Source organism: Mchenga conophoros, linkage group LG12, assembly GCF_057382185.1.
Source record: "Mchenga conophoros isolate Kocher_MC1m ecotype Shallow Benthic linkage group LG12, M_conophoros_male_GT1.1, whole genome shotgun sequence".
Lineage (NCBI taxonomy): Eukaryota > Metazoa > Chordata > Actinopteri > Cichliformes > Cichlidae > Mchenga > Mchenga conophoros.
Genome location: NC_140537.1, coordinates 5,974,356 through 5,995,061, shown reverse-complemented (window position 1 = coordinate 5,995,061; position 20,706 = coordinate 5,974,356). Strand labels below are relative to the sequence as shown.

Below are 20,706 nucleotides of genomic sequence, written 5' to 3'. Positions count from 1 at the left end.
TGCTTTTATAGAGGTGCTCACACTTGCTGATGGATCAGTTCATCAAGTGCATTTGATTAACAGCACCTGGTTGCTACTTGCACTGTACTCTGGTTTAGCTTAGTTGGTTTTGTTTTTGTTAAATAAATAATGATGCGGTGCAGGATGTCATGTTTTGTGGTTGCTCGGAGGTTGTATTTATCTAATTGCCAGACCTGCTACGGATCAGGTTATTTCATTTATATCTTCTTATACTTAAAACTTTCTTCTTCACGCTGTATGTGAGCACAGGAGTGTGTCAGGTAGAGAAACTGGTCTAAACTATACTCTGTTTTCTAAACTTGCTGGGACACTCTGGTGGGGAGTACACAAGCTACAGTGGCTTGCAAAAGTATTCGGCCCCCTTGAACTTTCCCACATTTTGTCACATTACAGCCACAAACATGAATCGATTTTATTGGAATTCCACGTGAAAGACCGACACAAAGTGGTGCACACGTGAGAAGTGGAACCAAAATCATACATGATTCCAAACATTTTTAGAAATAAATAACTGCAAAGTGGGGTGTGCGTAATTATTGAGCCCCCTTTGGTCTGAGTGCAGCCAGTTGCCCATAGACGTTGCCTGATGAGCGCTAATGACTAAATAGAGTGCACCTATGTGTAATCTAATGTCAGTACAAATACAGCTGCTCTGTGACGGCCTCAGAGGTTGTCTAAGAGAATATTGGGAGCAACAACACCATGAAGTCCAAAGAACACACCAGACAGGTCAGGGATAAAGTTATTGAGAAATTTAAAGCAGGCTTAGGCTACAAAAAGATTTCCCAAGCCTTGAACATCCCACGGAGCACTGTTCAAGCGATCATTCAGAAATGGAAGGAGTATGGCACAACTGTAAACCTACCAAGACAAGGCCGTCCACCTAAACTCACAGGCCGAACAAGGAGAGCGCTGATCAGAAATGCAGCCAAGAGGCCCATGGTGACTCTGGATGAGCTGCACAGATCTACAGCTCAGGTGGGGGAATCTGTCCATAGGACAACTATTAGTCGTGCACTGCACAAAGTTGGCCTTTATGGAAGAGTGGCAAGAAGAAAGCCATTGTTAACAAAAAACCACAAGTCCTGTTTGCAGTTTGCCACAAGCAATGTGGGGGACACAGCAAACATGTGGAAGAAGGTGCTCTGGTCAGATGAGACCAAAATGGAACTTTTTGGCAAAACGCTATGTGTGGCGGGAAAACTAAGACTGCACATCACTCTGAACGCACCATCCCCACTGTCAAATATGGTGTGGCAGCATCATGCTCTGGGGGTGCTTCTCTTCAGCGGGGACAGGGAAGCTGGTCAGAGTTGATGGGAAGATGGATGGAGCCAAATACAGGGCAATCCTGGAAGAAAACCTCTTGGAGTCTGCAAAAGACTTGAGACTGGGGCGGAGGTTCACCTTCCAGCAGGACAACGACCCTAAACATAAAGCCAGGGCAACAATGGAACGGTTTAAAACAAAACATATCCATGTGTTAGAATGGCCCAATCAAAGTCCAGATCTAAATCCAATTGAGAATCTGTGGCAAGATCTGAAAACTGCTGTTCACAAACGCTGTCCATCTAATCTGCCTGAGCTGGAGCTGTTTTGCAAAGAAGAATGGGCAAGGATTTCAGTCTGTAGATGTGCAAAGCTGGTAGAGACAGACCCTAAAAGACTGGCAGCTGGAACTGCAGCAAAAGCTGGTTCTACAAAGACTCAGGAGGCAGAATAATTACACACACCCCACTTTTCAGTTATTTATTTGTAAAAATGTTTGGAATCATGTATGATTTTCGTTCCACTTCTCACGTGTACACCACTTTGTGTTGGTCTTTCATGTGGAATTCCAATAAAATTGATTCATGTTTGTGGCTGTAATGTGACAAAATGTGGGAAAGTTCAAGGGGGCCGAATACTTTTGCAAGCCGCTGTACCTTGGATATAGCAATCATAGCCTTTTGCATTGTCAGAAAAAAAAAAAAAACCCAACAAATAATAACAATCAAATGTTCCCAGCAGCTTGAAGTTTGAACAATCAGTGAACTACAGGGAGTGTTGTTTGGATGATGATGAAAATAAGAAGCCCTGCAGAATAAATTTGAACTCTGAATCATCGCCCCAAACAAAATACCTGGAATAGGGTGTCATGCAGACAGAGTTGCATAAAGAAAGATATTTTGGTGATCTGTGAATGTGATTGTATAAGTGGGCTCGGTTGTTGAACTTGAAAACAAGGAGCGACAATTGATGACAACAACCTGCCACACGTGTTAAGCCAGTGGTTCCCAAACTTTTTTTGCCAGGCCCCCCTTTTTTTTTACAAGAAAAATGTTCGCGCCCCATGCCTCCTTCTCGCACGTGCACGCACACGCGCAAACACATCCTCCAACCACACACACCCATATTTTGCTCCATTGCTGTTTATTTCACACCTCAAACATTTAGTGAACAATTAAGCAAATACAAGTAATCTGCAATAAATTACAGGTTGTAAGAAAATAAACTACTAACTCTTTAACGCTACGTCCACACCTACACGGGTATTTTTGAAAACGCAGCTGTTTCGTCCACACGTAAACGGCGTTTCGAATCACTGAAAACTGTGATTTTTTTTAAAACTCCTTTTTTGCGTTTACGTGTGGACGAGGAATACAGAGTTGGTCAGGCAACGTCAAAGGTATGTGCCTTTTTTCACGTCACGCTGTGCGCCACGTTATTGTTTACAGGAGATGAATTGCAGAATGGCAGATTAACAGTATTTTGTCTCTATCTTCAGGTTTTACACACTTACACACATGCAGTTACTGTCCCTCTATTTAGAAAGGCAGAGGCGTCACGGTGTGATTATTTTAGTTGTTTTTTTCCTGTGTAATAATATTCAACATTGTTATCAATACATTTTTCAAAAATGCCTCTCTGTGCAAAATAGGTTCAAAAACATAAACAACTGTGTTCGTGATTTAGACAGGGGACACAAAGTGTGGCAGGATCAGCCTGATATTATTTGTATCCCGCTGTAACTTTACTGTATAAAGAGCTAACATCTCCAAATGGAGACAATGGAGGTTTGTCTTCCTTGACTGCTTCTTGTTTTTGTTTGTGTTTTGTTTTTCTAATTGAGACCTGAGTTGTTGTTTTTTTTTTTTCTTTCTGTGTGTGCTTAAATTTTCAGCTCTAATGACACCCTGACTACAAAAAAATGTTTATTTTCTTTGCATGCAAAGAGTAACGTGAACCAAAGTCAAATGTTTGTGTGCACAAACGTGGCTAAATACAAAGGATTCTGATCGTGACTCTGTAATTTGTCTAGGGCATACTCCTGAAGTGGACGAAGGGGTTTAAAGCCAGCGGCTGTGAGGGGAAAGATGTTGTCGGGTTGCTTAAAGAAGCTGTCCGCAGCAGAGGGGTCAGTACATCAATCACAGTCTTAAATACAATTTTAAAGTCACTTCACTTTTTTTCATCTGCCAAAGCACAGCATAAGTTGCCTCAAGGTGTTTTATATGTAAAGCAAAGACCCAACAATATTACAGAATTGTGGCCTTGAATATTAACCCTTGATTCATGTAATAAAAAGAGCCAAAGTGGCTAGACTGTACCATGATGTTATACAGTCACATGTAAGACCCAGGAGAGCAGCACTCTAAGAGATCCACCTACACTTGTCAGTGAATGTCTGAATTTTCTCTCCAATGCTTTTAGTTACGACTTTCATTTCTGATTGAATAACAAGTACATCAGTTTAATTGCATGAGATTTAACAAATAGATTAAAATGGTCTTGTGTGATTCTTTGAATTTGTGTTTGAGTTATTTTCTGAAATGGCTGAGTGTATATGTACACACACAGAGAGATATATACATGTGTCTATATGTAGATATTTATATATATTTACGTGTGTGTGTGTGTGTGTGTGTGTGTGTGTGTGTGTGTGTGTGTGTGTGTGTGTGTGTGTGTGTGTGTGTGTGTGTGTGTGTGTGTTTGTGGCTGAAATGTAAGATAAAGTAATGTAAGTAGTGCTTGTTATAAAAGTACAGAATCTTATTATATAATCTGACAATTTACCAAACTATGATTTATATCTTCTGTTTTCCGGTGCTCACAGCGTTAGATGATGCACTAAAGCAATATGAGGATTCTCAGACCCGCAACCATTAGAACTGCAGTTGAGTGAAGAGTGTAGATAAGCGAATAATGTCTTTCTAGTGCTATGGATAATATTAATATTTATGCTTATGCTCAGGCGGCACGGTGGTTAGCACTGTTGCCGCACAGCAAGAAGGTCCTGAGTTCAATTCCACCATCAGGTCTTTCTGTGTTTGCATGTTCTCCCCGTGTTTGCGTGGGTTCCCTCCGGGTACTCCGGCTTCCTCCCACCGTCCAAAGACATGCAGCTTGTGGGGATAGGTTAATTGGATAATCCAAATTGCCACTAGGTGTGAATGTGAGTGTGAATGGTTGTCTGTCCCTGTGTGTTGGCCCTGCGACAGACTGGCGACCTGTCCAGGGTGTACCCTGCCTCTCGCCCTATGACAGCTGGGATAGGCTCCAGCGCCCCCCGCGACCCTGAAAAGGATAAGCGGAAGCGAATGGATGAATGGATGCTCAGTTCCAGTTCATAGATATGAATACGTTTGTTTACTTTGCTTCCAGGAATTTGATTTGAACTTTGTGGCAGTAGTTAATGACACAGTGGGAACCATGATGACTTGCGGATACGAGGACCCCAAATGTGAGGTGGGACTCATCGTCGGTAAGTTTGGCCACCTCCCTCCTTCTTTGAAGTCTTGCAAAGTTTATTTATTGTTTGCAAACATTGTCTGGTATATTTCTATTTATTCATCATCTTTGTAGTCAAGCTGTTCTATGAAAGTCCTCGTATTTTGTCTGATTAATTTCAGGCACAGGGACCAATGCCTGCTACATGGAGGAAATGCATAACATCGAACTGGTGGAGGGCGACAATGGCCGCATGTGTGTCAATGTCGAGTGGGGAGCATTTGGTGAAAATGGGGAACTAGAGGAGTTTTGCACAGAGTTCGATCGCCTCGTCGATGCCTGCTCTAACTACCCTGGGAAACAGAGGTACTGGATCGGTAATAAATGAAAAATCCACAGCGTGGATTCTCAGAGCCAAGATTCACAACAAACAGCATCACATGTAGTTACCATTATGAACACATAAGGGAAAAACAAGACAAGGACTGACTGAGAGAAAGACACACTGGCTCAAGAAACACAGAAGAGTCAGGGAGTCTATCATGAAATAATAATGCTGCCAATTAAAAGACACATGGAGAGTGCACTACACTGCAAGTCACCACTGTGACAGTTGTTTGAATAGATAACTCATAGTGTCACACATCAAGAGCTCTCTGTGGCAGTAAAGCAATTCCAGCCGTCAGTTCTGACATTTCCCACAATGACAAAGTTTCAGTGTCGAAAACTGGAATCACAGATTTATTTATTTATTTTTTTATAAATTACTGACATTAGTCTTTTAGAAATATCAGGCTCCAGAAGTGCTCCGTATAAACTAGACCTTTAAGATATTTATGGTCACAAGTCAGATAATCTTACCATTGTCAAATACTCAATCCAAATTCTGTAAACAAAAACTATGAAGGAATAATCGGAAACATTTGTTACAAAAGGAGGAACAAGTTTGTCTTACTCAGCATTTTTAGACTACAGACAAACATGTTGAGAATAAATTTAACCCTGTTGTGCTTTAAACTCAATTTGCACTATTTTATTTCTTAAAATTTCACGTTTCTTTCCCTCTGTAATGTGACACTGCAACACTCTGTCCTGATACCCAGACATGAGTTTCTCTGCATCGACGTCAGTATTTTTTTTTTTTCTTTAATGCCTAAGATAAGGTTTATGGTTAGGTGTTATGGTTGATGTTGGTTTGTGATGATTATCTTGCTGAACAATTTATGAATCTTTAATTCTCACAAAGCTTAATTTCTGTATAGTCCAAATGTTTACCAACAAACTGGCAGTGGCTTTTTGTCTAGTGAGCCAGAGTGATGCTAACTTTCAAGTTGGCCTACAAAAAAACATTGCCGCTGCAGCATTCTGCACTTCATAACAAACAGGCCATTATTCACCAAATTCTTAAACTTCACATCAGGCCCTTTTGAAAGTACACATCATTTAAAATCCAACAAGTCAAAAGCAAGAGTTAATCTGAATAACAAATGTATATTCTTTAAACAACTATGTTGGTGACTGTTATTATATTTGTAGGCTTAGACCTCAGCGCCCTGTACTATGACCTTCAGTGCACCCAAATTACCTTCCTGTTATCTGGATTCACTTATCCTAGCATCAGTGATCAGGATAAGTGATTGCATAAAGCAGGTTATCAACTCGCTAAGTTAACCCAGGGGGCTACCCTGTGTGTTCACATTAAAGTGGTGGTGCTGGCAGCATCTTACCAATCCAAAAGGGGCATTTCACCAATCTTATAACTCTTGTTTTCCCCCACAGAATGATCCCTATGAGTGTCACCTATTCCAATGATAAAATGTAAAATATTTCTATGTGATCAAATATATCTAAGAACATTAAAAGAACTGAAAAATGCAGTTCGATGCTGTAGAAAGACTACTGAAGAATGTAGCCTGTCCTGCTCTCCCTGCAGATGTGAGGGGGCCGTGGATTATAAGTCTAAATGCTGAGAATTAAGTCTGATCACATTTGTCTCTTGGCTCTTTGCACACAGTCGATCACTCAGTACCTTTGGCTGAATGATAGAGACTCAGCATAGCTGCCAGCTATTTTATTCACCCAAAGAGCTGTTTATACAGCTGTCTGGATAAGATAAGTGTTTTATCTTTTTTTAAAAGCACAGTTCTTGTATGATTGTTTATCAAACTACTGGATGGACTACAAAACAGCAGAATTGTGTCTGCAGGAACATCTGTTACAGAGACACTCTTAAACTAAAACGATGCAGAGTGATTTCCACTTGGGGTTCAGGTTTCATTTTGTTCTTATAAATAGAATTAGATTAAGGAAAAATAAATTCATCAGCTTCATCAGATCAAATGTTAAAAACACATCAAACAGAAGAAGAGCTAAAGTAATCTGGGGTCATTTGATGAGCATCTCTGTAAATGTGCAATCTTTGGATAGTTTAACTTGGTGGTTAAATACAGTTTGTTAGCAACATGTTTTTAACAGTTTCTAATTACCAAAACAAAAACAGCAGACTCCATCAAGAACAAACTAACAATAACAAAAAACAATACCAATGAACTGAATACCCAGAGCATACAAAACAACACAAAACTGCAAAAGTATTTTTGTTTTCTATGTTGTGCATGTGCTACACATGCAAACTCATCAGCATGCAACTATTTAAGCAATATAACATTATATATTATTTAATTAATATAGATATAAGATAGGTGGACATTTTACCAGAGTAACTAGTCACACATACACACTTGCATGTATCTTAAGATGGAAAAAACTGAAAAGCAAAGTTTTCCCTTTGCTTTTCAGTTTCAGTACTATCTGTGAAAATGAGTTTGTGTGATTATGATCACTTTACTGCAGTTCTTTGGAGATCTGAGCAGTCATGGTGTTGATTGGTTGTTTCTTTATTTCAACAATAAAGCAAAAGCTGCACTTTAGTTTAGCTTGTAGTGGAATTAGAATATATACAGGCAGATTCAAAAAGCCCAGAGCAAGTGAGTCTGAATATGTTTGAAAATGAGTCTTGACTGTATTTGAGTGTTCCAGGAAAAGCCCAGACCTCTGTGGAGAGTTGTCGATCCAATCTGATTGACTTTGAGAGCATCTGCCTGTGAGAATGAGATAAAGGGTTCAAAGCTGTCCCAGAACCATCCAAGTTCAGCCTTTTTTCCTGAAATCTATATATTCTGTATTCAAGTCCACAGGAGCTCAGGCCTGCCACCACATCACATTTTTCTCTTGTTTATTCTGTTTATCTGAACACATCCAGACAAAACATTTAATTTGTTGGCTTAAAGCACTTTGTGGTCTTTGTTCTGAGAAAATACAAAATACCAAGCCACCGAAGAGGGAGGTCACACCTTTGACCGGGAGATGAAATGAAATGAAAGACACATTGTTGTTTTAAAGACAAGTCGGGCAACATCATTGGTTTCCTCTTGACTTATTCATGAGAGAACATTAAGATGTAGCTGTGAGTAAGACAGCAGAGCTATACCTATACAGGCATACTATACATTGATTATTTCAAAAGAAGAAGTGCTTTATTAAGTTATTTTTTCTTCTTTTAAAGAAGCCTTTTGGAATATCTGTAAAAAGAAGTCTCAGTGTCACGTCAGGGAGTTCATGCAGTGTGTGTCCTGTACATGCCGAGCATATAACATTAGACAGAATTCATTTCAGTCCCTGTTACACATTCTGGTAACTATTCCATTAAAATCTGCTTTAGTAATGACATTTGTTTTTGTTAATGGAACAAATAACTTATCTGACTTCTCTTAATTAATGTTTCTGTCTCCTCTTTCTCAAAGTAAATTGGTGCTTGCTCACTAAATTGCTTTTTAGTAACATTTGGGACTGAAATTGTAAATGGTGATAATGTAAATACTGTGGCTACTGTGTTGTCTGTGTGCATGGATCTGGAAAGTTTGAAGTTTGTGTGTTCTCTCGAAGGTATGAAAAGATGATCAGTGGGATGTACCTGGGGGAGATCGTGCGGAACGTGTTACTGGATTTTACCGCTAAGGGCCTCCTGTTCAGGGGCAAAGTGTCAGAACGACTGAAGACGCGAGGCATCTTTGAGACAAAGTTCCTGTCGCAGATTGAAAGGTGAGTATTACAAACTGCTCTAGTCTCAACATGTCTGTTGAGCTCACACCATCTTGGTCACATGTTTGGCATTTGTTATACTAAAGCCTGAGGTGTGTAATGATTATGTATAAAATGATGAGCAGCATGTCAATACTTTTTGTATCACTGACTCATTTTTGTTCTTTGAAACCAACACAGACTATTTAGATGTGATAACATAAAATCACAGTGTCTGAATATGTTGCCATCCTTTATACTTTCCAGTTATCCTTTTATATTTTTATATTTATTTAAGTATGTTAGTGAAATATAATACAAAGTTAACAGAGTTAACCATTTTTCCTTTTCAATGATAGTTAGCAGCCCAAAAAGGAAGCTCGACTTTACACCACAGTCTGTTCTGCTGCGATGCTTCTCCAATACATGTGCTGCTCAGACTATAGTAAAGCCACTTGTTATCCCAGGGTGTTAAATGCTGCCATTGTGTAAGATCCTGCTGGTATCATAGAGATGCACTGCCAGTGTCCTGGTCAAGCCGAGTGCAGAAGGTAAGACAGAAAAGAAACAGAGCAAAAACAGTTAAGCCGATATTTGGAGGTTTGAGGGGAGGCAGTGGGTCGAACGTTTGTCAGTTGGAAAACTGCAGTTTGTTTTTTGTTAGGGAGCTTTGTGTTTTCGCAGAAAATCCTAGCTTGGGTTTAATATTCCTGAATGCGGCAGCTGTGGCTCAGGATCAGGAAGGATCAGGCTTAGGACGGAGAGGCTTGGGGGTTCGATCCCTAGTCGCTCCAGAGCCCGGAGTTATAATCCCATGTGCCTTATGTATGAATTCTAGTTGTGTTTACTGACCTCGAAACGATTTTATGTACACGGCGCTCGAAAATCTGTCAAATGTTTTAGTGTGACTTTGTTAAGCTACGAAGCCGCACCGCTTGATGGATTGTCGGATCATTACGACTATCGTAGGCAGGAGCCTCACGGAGTGATACGTACTGTGCTTCAACATAATGTTACCGTATTGTGTGTGTATAACCTCTTTTTAAGTTTTGTGGATATTATACATGGTTATGCTGAGGATATGTCGGCCAGTTTCCACTGGAAATGCCTTTTGGTTAAACTGTCAGCAAGAAATTTGCACTGTTAAATTTTTATATAACTTTAATGCACATAAAAAACAGCTGCTTGTTTAAGTGAAAATACATTGATGGGGTTTTTTGCACTAATAAAGTTGTGGAGTTGTAAAGTGTTTTGTCTAGTGTCAATTATATCGTCAGTTATATCGTTATCGCAAATTTTCAAATGTATATCGTGATAAATACTTTTGGTCATATCGCCCTGCTCTACTAAGAACCAGTCCATCTACTGTATGCATCATTAACACTGCATGCTAAGAAGTTCAGCTCATCCAGTGTGAACAAATAATACCAAGGTGTCGTTTGCATGTGATAAGGAGGACGTGACAGACCAATGACAAGCAGACCTTTGACCGTATTTGAAACTCTGGGAATGAGAGTAGGCTTTGCAACCTGTGTGATGATGGCAGGATTTCTAAATGTTCTGTATGCTAGTAGCATCAGTTAAGGGCCTGAGGGCTCTGTCTTATCGAAAGCTTAGTTTAGCATTCTGATTGAATCATCCTGGATTTACCTCCCCTGCTACAGTGCACATGAAAGAGCCAAGATGTGTTATTACAGATTAATCTAAAGAAACATCAATCGCGCTGGGTGATTTTAAAGAGATTGATAGAAGCAGATCAATGCAAAAGTACAAAGAAATGGGTGAGATCAGAGATGTTTCAGAGAAAGGCTGTTACTTTGTGTTCATAAATTGTGCTCTTTACTTTCAGCACATTTGATGTGGAATTACAATATTTTAAATGGGTAAAATGACATTTATTCTAATGATTCTACACAAAGTCATTTAGAATGAGAACATTAAAATATGTTGATACTTATCAACTAAAGTTCACAAACTGAAATAATTGTGAAGTGATTAAGATCCTTTTAGCTGCACGTTGCAACGGACTGAGAAGGAAGAAGGTCTTTGGTCAGAAAGGGCTCCATCTGTCACTTTCCCATAGCTGCAGATGTCCTCTGCAGAGGAGTGAGAGCTCGCAGCGGCTCATCATCCATAAGGCTTTTTATGAAGCGAGATAGAAAACATCATGTGGCAAATCTCATTTAGAGGAAAGGATGTGGAAATAGAAAAATGGATGAAACAAAAAAATAGTGCTTCTCTGTAGGTCACAATGCTGCAGGTCCATGTTTGCTGCATCTACCAACATGTGGAGTCTGCAATCTTTCTAAAATCCAACCATGAATCTCTCTGAGTCTTTATAGGGTTTAAATTTGCACGTGTAAGACTTTGTCTGCTTTAAAGTTCCGCGTTTCTTTCTGATTATAAATGCTCTGTATGATTGTGTGTCTAATAAGTGGACTCTCTTTGCGCGTGCATAACACTTTCTTCTCTCCGACCCGCAGCGACCGCCTCGCCATGCGTCAGGTTCGCTCCATCCTGCAGCACCTGGGCCTCACCGGCTCCACGTGCGATGACAGCGTGCTGGTGAAGGAGGTGTGCAGCGTGGTCGCCCGCCGTGCCGCTCAGCTCTCTGGCGCTGGTTTAGCCGCTGTTGTCGACAAGATACGGCAGAATCGCAACTTGAATCAACTCTCCATCACCGTGGGAGTGGATGGCACGCTTTATAAAACGCATCCTCAGTAAGAAGCAGTTATCTCCTAAAACAGCATTTTATTCAGTTCGTAAGAATCAGACAAGCCTGCACTATTAAGCCCTGAGTGGTTGGGATACAGAGCTACACTGCACACTTTTATATTCACAAATTTATTATATTTTTTTCTGAATTGTAGATTTTTGGATAAACTATTCATGATTTGTACAAAGAGCTGCAGAAATGTATCTTTTTAGTCCTTTGAGGACTTGAAAGAAAAGACCATCTGGGTGTATTACATTTAAGACAACGTAGTCATCAGCTGCAAAAATACTCTTATTTGCATAGTAGAGGAAGAGAGTTTCTTGCAGCTTTTTGACACTTATTTCTCCTCTCTCTCTCTTTCCTTTGCTTATTAAGTTTCTCTGCCATTATGCAAGAAACACTGCGGGATTTGGCGCCACAGTGTGAGGTGACGTTCCTGAAGTCGGAGGATGGAAGTGGAAAGGGAGCAGCACTGATCACCGCAGTGGCCTGCAGGGTCAAAAATGAAGGACAGCAGTAAATCCCAAAGGCTGCTGTGATGTCATGAATAGTTATATATATATATATATTTTTAATGTTTTTTTTCCACCCCCAGTGTAAAGGTGTGTAAGAATGTGTTTTAAGATTTGTGTTTGTAATCTTTGTAGCTGATATTGAGAAGGGGGGAGTCTTTAAATGAAGTTCAGACAGCGCGTTACAAGAATTGCACCTCCTGTGAAATGTGACTGTTACAAGCTGATGGGCTTGTTTTGTATACACTCCATCTTTGTCTTTAATATTGAATATCCCAGGCTGCCTTCCAGCTCGTGTGTATAAGTTTATACACTGATTGAAAAAAGAAATGTTGGAAAAACTTGTTTAGGCAGCACGTGTCACAAAGTGCCTCCGTCACAAAAACATTTCCATTGCCTTTATTTGGAAAATTGCTGAACACGTGGGAGATTAAACTGTAACTCCTGTGTTATGAAACCAAAAATGAAATGCCGGTTGTTGTACTGAATTTACCAATATTTAAACACAGCGTTTATATAAGTGAACTGTTCTGTTCTGCTGGACATGCTGAAAACCAAATCTTATTCATTCTGTATTTTTATTCATACTGTGTTTGTATTTGTAGTGCTAGCAGAGGGCTAATAATTACCATTAGGTTATTCTGATGCTGTAGGAAAAGTACCAACATTAAATATTCTCACTGCACCCATCCCCAGGGACTCTTACCAAACAATAGAGGTCAGAAAATAAAGGAGAAAAGACAAAAAGTTGAAATCCAGCACTGGTGGGAAAATGTTTTTAATTTATTTTTCTTTTTTATTTGTATTAACTTTATTTGCATGTTTAAATATTTCATTTTGCTACCAAAAAGGTTAAAAAGTCATGTTTCTGAAAATGCCCGTCAAGCCGAAACTCAGCAAAAAAGAATCTTTTTTTAAAAAAAAATCAGAATTCCCAACATTCAGCAGCAACATCACTAAAATCAAGCTTTAGTGAATTTTTAGAACCACAGCACTTTGCTTTTTCATTCATAATCTGTCTGCTAAGATTGTCTGGCAGATCATAATTCATCCTGCGGTTTTACTGCCATTAAAGACCGTCACATTACAATTGATGTATTCGTTTGCTCTTTCTTTTATTCAGATGGGTACTAAAATAGATCCATTTGGGAGCAACTTTCAAGCAAACAGATACTGTAGTCGCAGTGAGGGTGCAGGTGAATCACAGCATGGCTCATGCAGGCTTCATAGTTTTAAGCTTAGCCACGTGCACGTGTAATGTGCCTGTGGATGAGTTCAGGAAACAATCAGTACACAATTGTGCATTTACACTCTCATTTCTTCCTCCATTGTCCTTTATTCCATTATTCTTGTTACGCAGCCTCCATGTTGCGTCCTTTTCAAACTCAAAGGTCAACAATAGGATATACATATACACAGTTTAGTGTTCGTGAAAGAGGAGATCACAAGATCCCTCTAAACCTTAAAGAATGTGTCTGTCACCAAATACATTTGCTTATATCCATGGAGATGTGAGCAGGCTTCATCTGATAACCTCAGAGGTGAGTATGCTCCTTCAGCCCACAGCAGATGTGCATTTGCCTAATATGCAGTCTAATTAGTGTTACTGCATTCAGTTTAACCGAACACCTTAATCACTATAAGCAGACCTTTATAATGAGCCTTCAGTCCTTTGAATGGCACATGCCAGGGTTGGACGGCTAATGAACTGGACATCACATATGTTAGTCATACGCTTGTATAAATGTTGGCTATATACAGTCTGCTGTTATTAATATAACTCCAGGTTCACCTAATGCTGCAGTCCTGTGTCTGTATTTAAAAAGAAAAAGGATCTCAAAATGCTTTTAAAATGGTCTCTCTTCAAGGTGTATGGCTTTTCTGGGAGATACCCTTCGTGTGACATCATAAAGATGTAAGCTTAGCACTGAGTGTTCAGAACAGTTTGAAGCCTGAGCTTTAAGCTCACATGGATTACTTTTACATATGCTGACCCGATTATTTAAAACTTTGGTCACTTTAATATGAGTATCTATCCCTGTAGCAATAAATGTATGATAAAAATAAGGCGGTCCTAGCCTGTTTGGTGCCCCGGGCGAACACTTCCCCCCCCCACACACACACACACATATGAAGAGAGAGAGTATGCATAGAATGCAAACAGCCATCATAATTTGTCATACAATGAGAACAGGAAGAATCAACAATTGACAATGACTAATTAACATTAAAATCTGTAACATAATGTATTGTTTGGAGTTCAGTCTGTTACTGTTACTATTTTTACCATTTCTTTTTGGAGCAACTGTAACCCACATTATTTCCTTAGGGATTAATAAAGTATTCTGATTCTGATTGTTTCAGGATGACCTGCCATTGTCCAATGACACATCTGCTTACCTGCATCTTTTGCTCGTTTCTCCTCCTCTTCTTTTCTATTTTTTCTAAACTGAGGACCTGATGGCTTTGAACTTTAATTGTCCATCTTACATTGGTTTTAATTTTGCACTCCAGTATGAATACAAATCCCCCAATTCGAGGATCGCCACAACATAACCTAATGAACTTACCTTAGTTCACAGATTCACTTTGTCTAGGGTGCATTTCTGAGATTTCACACAACCCAGGATTCAAATCATGAATACATAATGGGCTTGGATTTACATCATTATGAATGAAATGCGCTCTATTTGGAAGCAGCCGGTCTCCCTCCCCTTTCGACGGGTTGTGTGTGAGACTTTAAATAATCAAACTGTAAATTATAAATTTTCAATTGTTATTGATCCCTTTACCCCGAGTCCTAAAGTGTATATTTATTTTCTTACTCTTCTTATATATATTGTTTGTTTACTTGCACTGCTGTAACTGGAGCCTCGCCGTATCGTCTCTCTATATTCTGGACTGTAGCGGAGATGACAATAAAGTTTTACTTTGACTTCAGCAGCAAGCAGGCGCACCGAGGGCTCTCGCGCTCACTTTTCACGTATAGAATTTCGAAAAAACATCGGCGCAAATTACAAGTCTGTATCATAATGTCTGGTGTTTTCGTGTTTGTTAGTTTGTCTTTATTTTGTTTTAATTTGCGAGCTGGTTATTAGATGCTGCTCCAGCCAGCCAGAGAATCCCCCCGCCGCCCCGCCCTCTCCTCCCTGTGCCGCAAGCAGCAGGCGCACCTCGCAAACGGAGGGCGCCCTTACTCCCAGCAAATGGGCGATAGAAAACCGATCGGTGACAATGCCATTCCCAATATGCGCTGGCTGATGTCGAGGCAGCATGAGTACGAGCAATTTTTTATTTTTATTTTTTATTTTGCCGATGCCCGTGATGCCGCCCCCCACCACGATGCCGCCCCGGGCAACCGCTACTGCCTGTGGGTAGGCTGGTATAGTCCTGTTGCGATTGCAGCAACATGCCATGATGAATATTTCACAATATGTGCACACTACATGCACACAGAGAAAGACTTACCATCTTAATGTACAGTAGTTCAGGTGCATTCATGGAGGACTGCGGTCCCTACATGAAATGAAACATGCAATAATTTATTAATATTATGTTTTATCACAGTAGGCCTAATCATGAAATCAATGAAAGAATTTTTTTTCTTTCATAATTCTGGGAACCTTTTTATTAAATAAAGTGTTTATTGCCTAATCAAGTAGATGCAACAGTTACATTAATTGCATCGATTTCCTTAATCAAGCAATATTTACTCATGTAACACTTTTCATATGAGTCAACAAGTGCTTTACAGAGTAAGGGGCAGATTTGGTGCTTTTTTTTTTTTTTCGCCTGTCCCATTTGGTTCTTTAGCCATCAGAATTGTTGTCTGAAGACCAACAAGGATACCCAATGGATTTACTTTGCCAAATGGATCATCGTGGCATTGCCGTATTGGTCCATTTGGTCGATCTTTGTTTTTATTATTTATTATATTTTATTTTCAGATGTTACAGACGGGACAGACATGAGTGAGAGATAGGAAAGGGAGAAAGAAAGAGGAAGGAAAGGAAAAACAGAAGGGGAGAGGGACAGTGAGAAAGGGGGGGAGAAAAAAAAAATCTCCTGGATCACCTGTTGAGAGAAGAATAGAAAACAAGCAAAAAAAGACAAAAAAACAACAACAACAAAGCAACATACTAAACACAACACCATCGCATTAATCTAGCTAAGTGTAAACAGCAGTAAATACTAAATATTCAATGTTGTTGTGCAGCACGCAGGACAGATGTGCTTCGAAGTAGCAGCCAAGAAAGGTGTAATTTGGATCTACGAGCAGTGAACACCCGTGTGCATACCTGTGTGGATCAGCGCGCTTGTATTCCAAAGGTTTCTCCATGTAATGATCTGCTAGGGAGTGTGGGGGGGCCACAGCCCCGTCCTCCAGGGTGTGAAGCAGGTATGGAGGAGATCAAAACTCCAGACATCCAGAGGCCCCCAGAACACAAGAAACCATGGAAGACCAACAGAGGGGCAGCCGCGCCACTGTTCCAGTAAGAGCTGAGGAGAGTCCCAGATGAGGGTTCACTCAGCAGCCGCGGAGCAGAAGCCAGGGGGAGTTGCAGTGACGCGCCTGTGAGCTCCGCCGGCCGCCAGCTGTGCCTGAGTGACCGAGCCCCAGGCCGAGAGGCCGGGGGCACCCCACCCCCGAAGGGGCCCGAGCGAGCCCCAGGCTCCAGGCCCCGATAAGCGGCCGCCAAGGAGTGAGCCGGTGTGTACCTGGACGCCCACCCCCAGACACAAGGAACCACCAACGCACCGACACCTGAGGGAGTCCGCCACCGGCAGGGGAAGTGGTGGTAGGTGGAGATAGGCCTCCAAACCTTGGAGGGCCTGAGGTGTCCCCAGAGAGGTGGCGTCTGATACCCAACCTGACATATAGACACAGACATACAGGCACACACAGACACAAACATCCATTCCCCCCCTCATGCTCTCATATGCACTCACTCCACACTCAACCAACGTGGAGACAGACATAAAGAGACGCTGTACACACGATCACACTCCCCAAGCGTACTCTACAAACCGGGTCTAGGTACCCTTGCCCCTGGAGGGGGGAACTGCACCCAGACCCAGGTGGTGTTACCCTTTTCCCTGCGGTGGGGGGAGGCAGACCACCCCGACTCCGTAGCAGCAGGGAGGCCCCACACTCCAGACCGCAGTCGGACGGCCAACTCCACCTAGCCCTCCCGCTCCAGCAGGCCGCAGAGAATGGGGGTGGGAGAAGACTCCAAACCTCCCTCCACCCGCTCATTGTAGTGTTGATGCATGTGTGTTCTAAGGTGCAATTAAAACCCAGGAGGGCATGGAGCTACCTGCCAAGGAGCAGCAGGTAAGCGCATAGTCCCTCCTGATAGCCCTCAATGTCTAAGTGTATTTAAAATTGAGAGGTGGGCAACGATGCCAGGGGTGGGGTGTACACCCTGATGGTAATTTGGACTCCGTGATTGTGCCCACCCCCAAGATCCTATATGTATGTGTAATGAGAGTGTGAATAATGTGAATGTCTAAGTTGTGGGATAAAATTGAGGCAGAGGCAGCCAGAAGGGGACAGAGGTCCCCCGCAGACCCCAGTAGGCACTCCCACACTCCGCGACCCGCCAGGGAAAGGGGGCCCAGGCCCATCCAGACCGGGGCCCAGTGCAGCAGCACCTCCCGGCCCCACAGAGCCCGGGACAGTCCACCCAACCCCACCACAGAGAAAACTGCACCCACCCCACCATCCACTCATCTTCCAGACTACATAAGACAGTAAACGCCCAGGCTGAGATCTTCCTCCACCTCTCCTGTATCTCCCCCTCCTGCAGAGAGAGTTCCTGAAGAGAGGAAAGCTCCTGCAAGATGTGACAATCTTCCCCACCAGTTGAAGAGCCCCCCAGGTGGTCCGACGCACCGGCGGCACCCTGCTCCAGGGCCGGGCCCCCATGCACCCACCCACCCACAACCCCGGCAACACACCAACCAGGATCCAAGCCCCCGAGGCCCGGCCCGGGCCCCAGCCCAGAGACGGAGCGCCCCCAGAACCTCACGCCCATCCCGGACCCACCCAGGGCCAGCCAGGCTACCAGGTCAGTAACCCACGTCCGTCAGCACAGACCCTCCCCTAGCCCCGCTGCACGCAGCCGCGAGGAAACAGTCACCTGAGAGCCAACAGAGCCCCCAACCGGACATGACCGCTACCCCGGGTTGAGCCCCCCAAGGAAGATGCCTCCGGGGAACCCCCAGACGCCCTAAGCCTGTCCCTACCCCCACACCAATCACAACAGTGAAGGTGGGACCAAATTATGACCCCCCACCCCCACTAGGTGATGGAGCTGATAAAAGGAGTCCAGAGCAATTGATCTGATGTGGTGGCAGAGGCTGTATCAAGACTAATGTAATCTAATAGATAATTTCTATATTGGTTAGAATTAAGATTATTTTTATTTTTCCAGTTCATGAGGACTGTTTTCTTGGCTATGCATAGGGCAGTGAAAATCATATGGGCGATATTCTTTTCTGAAGTGACATTATCTAAGCTGCCCAACAAACACACTAAGGGGGAAGTTGGAATGTTACATTTCAGACACTTTGATAAGTCTTCACATATCTCGCGCCAAAACTTTTGCACTGGTGGACAGAACCAAAGAGCGTGGATGTAATTGTCTGGTGTATTGCCTTGACAGTGTGAGCAGTTGTTGGAAGATGTAAAGCCCATCTTGAACATCCGATGACCTGTATAGTGCACTCTATGTAGTATTTTGTATTGTATTAATTGCAGACTGGGATTTTTAATTAATTTAAAGGTTTTTAAGCAAATCTGAGACCAGAAGTTTTGGTCTAAGCTGACTGATAAATCTGCTTCCCACTTTGCAATAGGAAGGGATATTGATTCATCTAATTTAGAAAGTGTTCTGTATATTTTAGATAATAATTTGGGGGATTTAAGAGTAAGAAAATGTGCCGCACTTAGTGGTGTTTGTAATTCAACTTGACTGAGGTTAAATTTCTTTTTTACTATGGATTTAATTTGTTGATATTCTAAAAATCTTGTCTTGTTGATCCCATATTGTGCAACTAGTCTGTCAAATGGAATAAATTCTGTTCCCTCTAATATATGTTCTAAGTATTTAATTCCTTTACAACTCCATTCTGGGAAATTAATCATATTATTGTTTTGTAATATGTCAGGGTTATTCCAGATAGGTGTACGTTTGCATGGGATTAATGAAGACTCCGTTATTTTTAGAAACTCCCACCATGCTGTCAGAGAAAAGCTGATGTTGATACTTTTAAAGCATTCATGTCTTTTGATGTTTGAGCTAATAAATGGTAGGTCTGAAATCTCTAGATCCTTGCATAGTGCCTGTTCAACATCTAGCCAGGGCTCAACTAAGAAGGTATGTTTTAACCATTCTGAGATGAACTTAGCCTGTTGGCTAAGAAGTATTGGTGAAAATTAGGCAGGTCTAATCCTCCTCTATCCTTGGTTCTTTGTAGCGTTTTTAAGCTGATACGCGGGGGTTTATCTTTCCAAAGGAATTTGGAAATATATGAATCCAGAGATCTGAACCAATCTTGTGATGGTTTGTTAGGGATCATCAAAAATAAGTAATTTATTTTTGGTAAGATCATCATTTTTATAGTGGCGACCGTTCCCATGAGTGATATGGGTAAAGATTTCCATCTAGTCAGATCGCCTTCTACTTTCTTTAGAAGTGGGATGTGGTTTAATCTAGTTAAGTCTGAAAGCTTAGGAGAGACATTAATACCTAAATATTTAATATTTCCGGATTGCAGTGGGGCAGAGGAAGAGTTATGGAAGGAGCAGTTAATGGGGAGAACTGTAGATTTTGGCCAGTTAATTGAATAATCTGAAACTCTTGAAAACCAGTTTATTAAAGTAATTACCTCAGAGAGGTTGGTTTGTGTGTTTTGCAGAAAAAGCAACACATCATCCGCATAGAGACTGATTTTATGTTCTATGTTCTTACATTTTATGCCCTTAATTGTTGTAGCCTGTCTAAATGCTGCTGCTAGAGGTTCGATAAAAATTGCAAAAAGTGAAGGGGAGAGTGGGCATCCCTGTCTGGTGCCCCTCAGGAGATAGAAGCTGGAGGATGTCTGGTCATTTGTTCTGATACGAGCTGTTGGGGAATTGTATAATATTCTTATCCAGTTTATGAAAGAGTTTCCAAAACCAAATTTGTGTAAAGTTGCGAATAAAAATTTCCAGTTAACTCTGTCAAATGCTTTTTCTGCATCTAGAGATAATATTATGGTTTCGATGTTTTTATCGTATGAGTAGTCTATTAAATTAAGTAATCTACGAGTGTTTGTTGAGGAGTGCCGACCTTTTATGAAACCAGTTTGGTCAGGATGAATTAAGAGGGGGGTCATTTTCTCTAATCTCTTTGAGAGAGCTTTGCAGATTATTTTAAGGTCTACATTTAAAAGAGAAATTGGACGACAGCTTGAGGGAAATAAAGGGTCTTTGCCTGGTTTTAGCAGGAGACTAATGTTGGCAGAATTCATATTTGGTGGTAGTCTGCCATTTTCCTCGATTTCCTGCAACATGCTGTGGAATACTGGTGCCAAAATTATCCAGAATTCTTTGTAGAATTCTGCAGGGAAGCCATCTGGACCTGGAGCCTTATTATTGGGCATACTTATCAGGGCTTCCTG

General features: G+C 41.5%; 1 protein-coding gene across 1 annotated transcript in view; it reads left to right on the top strand.

Moving 5' to 3' along the window:
* The window catches only part of hk2 (hexokinase 2), a 40,962-nt gene extending 27,829 nt beyond the window's left edge, over positions 1–13,133 (top strand). Inside the window, exons 13-18 of the mRNA XM_085293460.1 lie at positions 3,323–3,418; positions 4,666–4,765; positions 4,914–5,097; positions 8,677–8,832; positions 11,295–11,531; positions 11,903–13,133. Coding sequence (XP_085149586.1) covers positions 3,323–3,418; positions 4,666–4,765; positions 4,914–5,097; positions 8,677–8,832; positions 11,295–11,531; positions 11,903–12,047 — 918 coding nt within the window. The 3' untranslated portion in view covers positions 12,048–13,133. The remainder of the gene's footprint in view (positions 1–3,322; positions 3,419–4,665; positions 4,766–4,913; positions 5,098–8,676; positions 8,833–11,294; positions 11,532–11,902) is intronic.
* Positions 13,134–20,706: the final 7,573 nt, after the last annotated feature.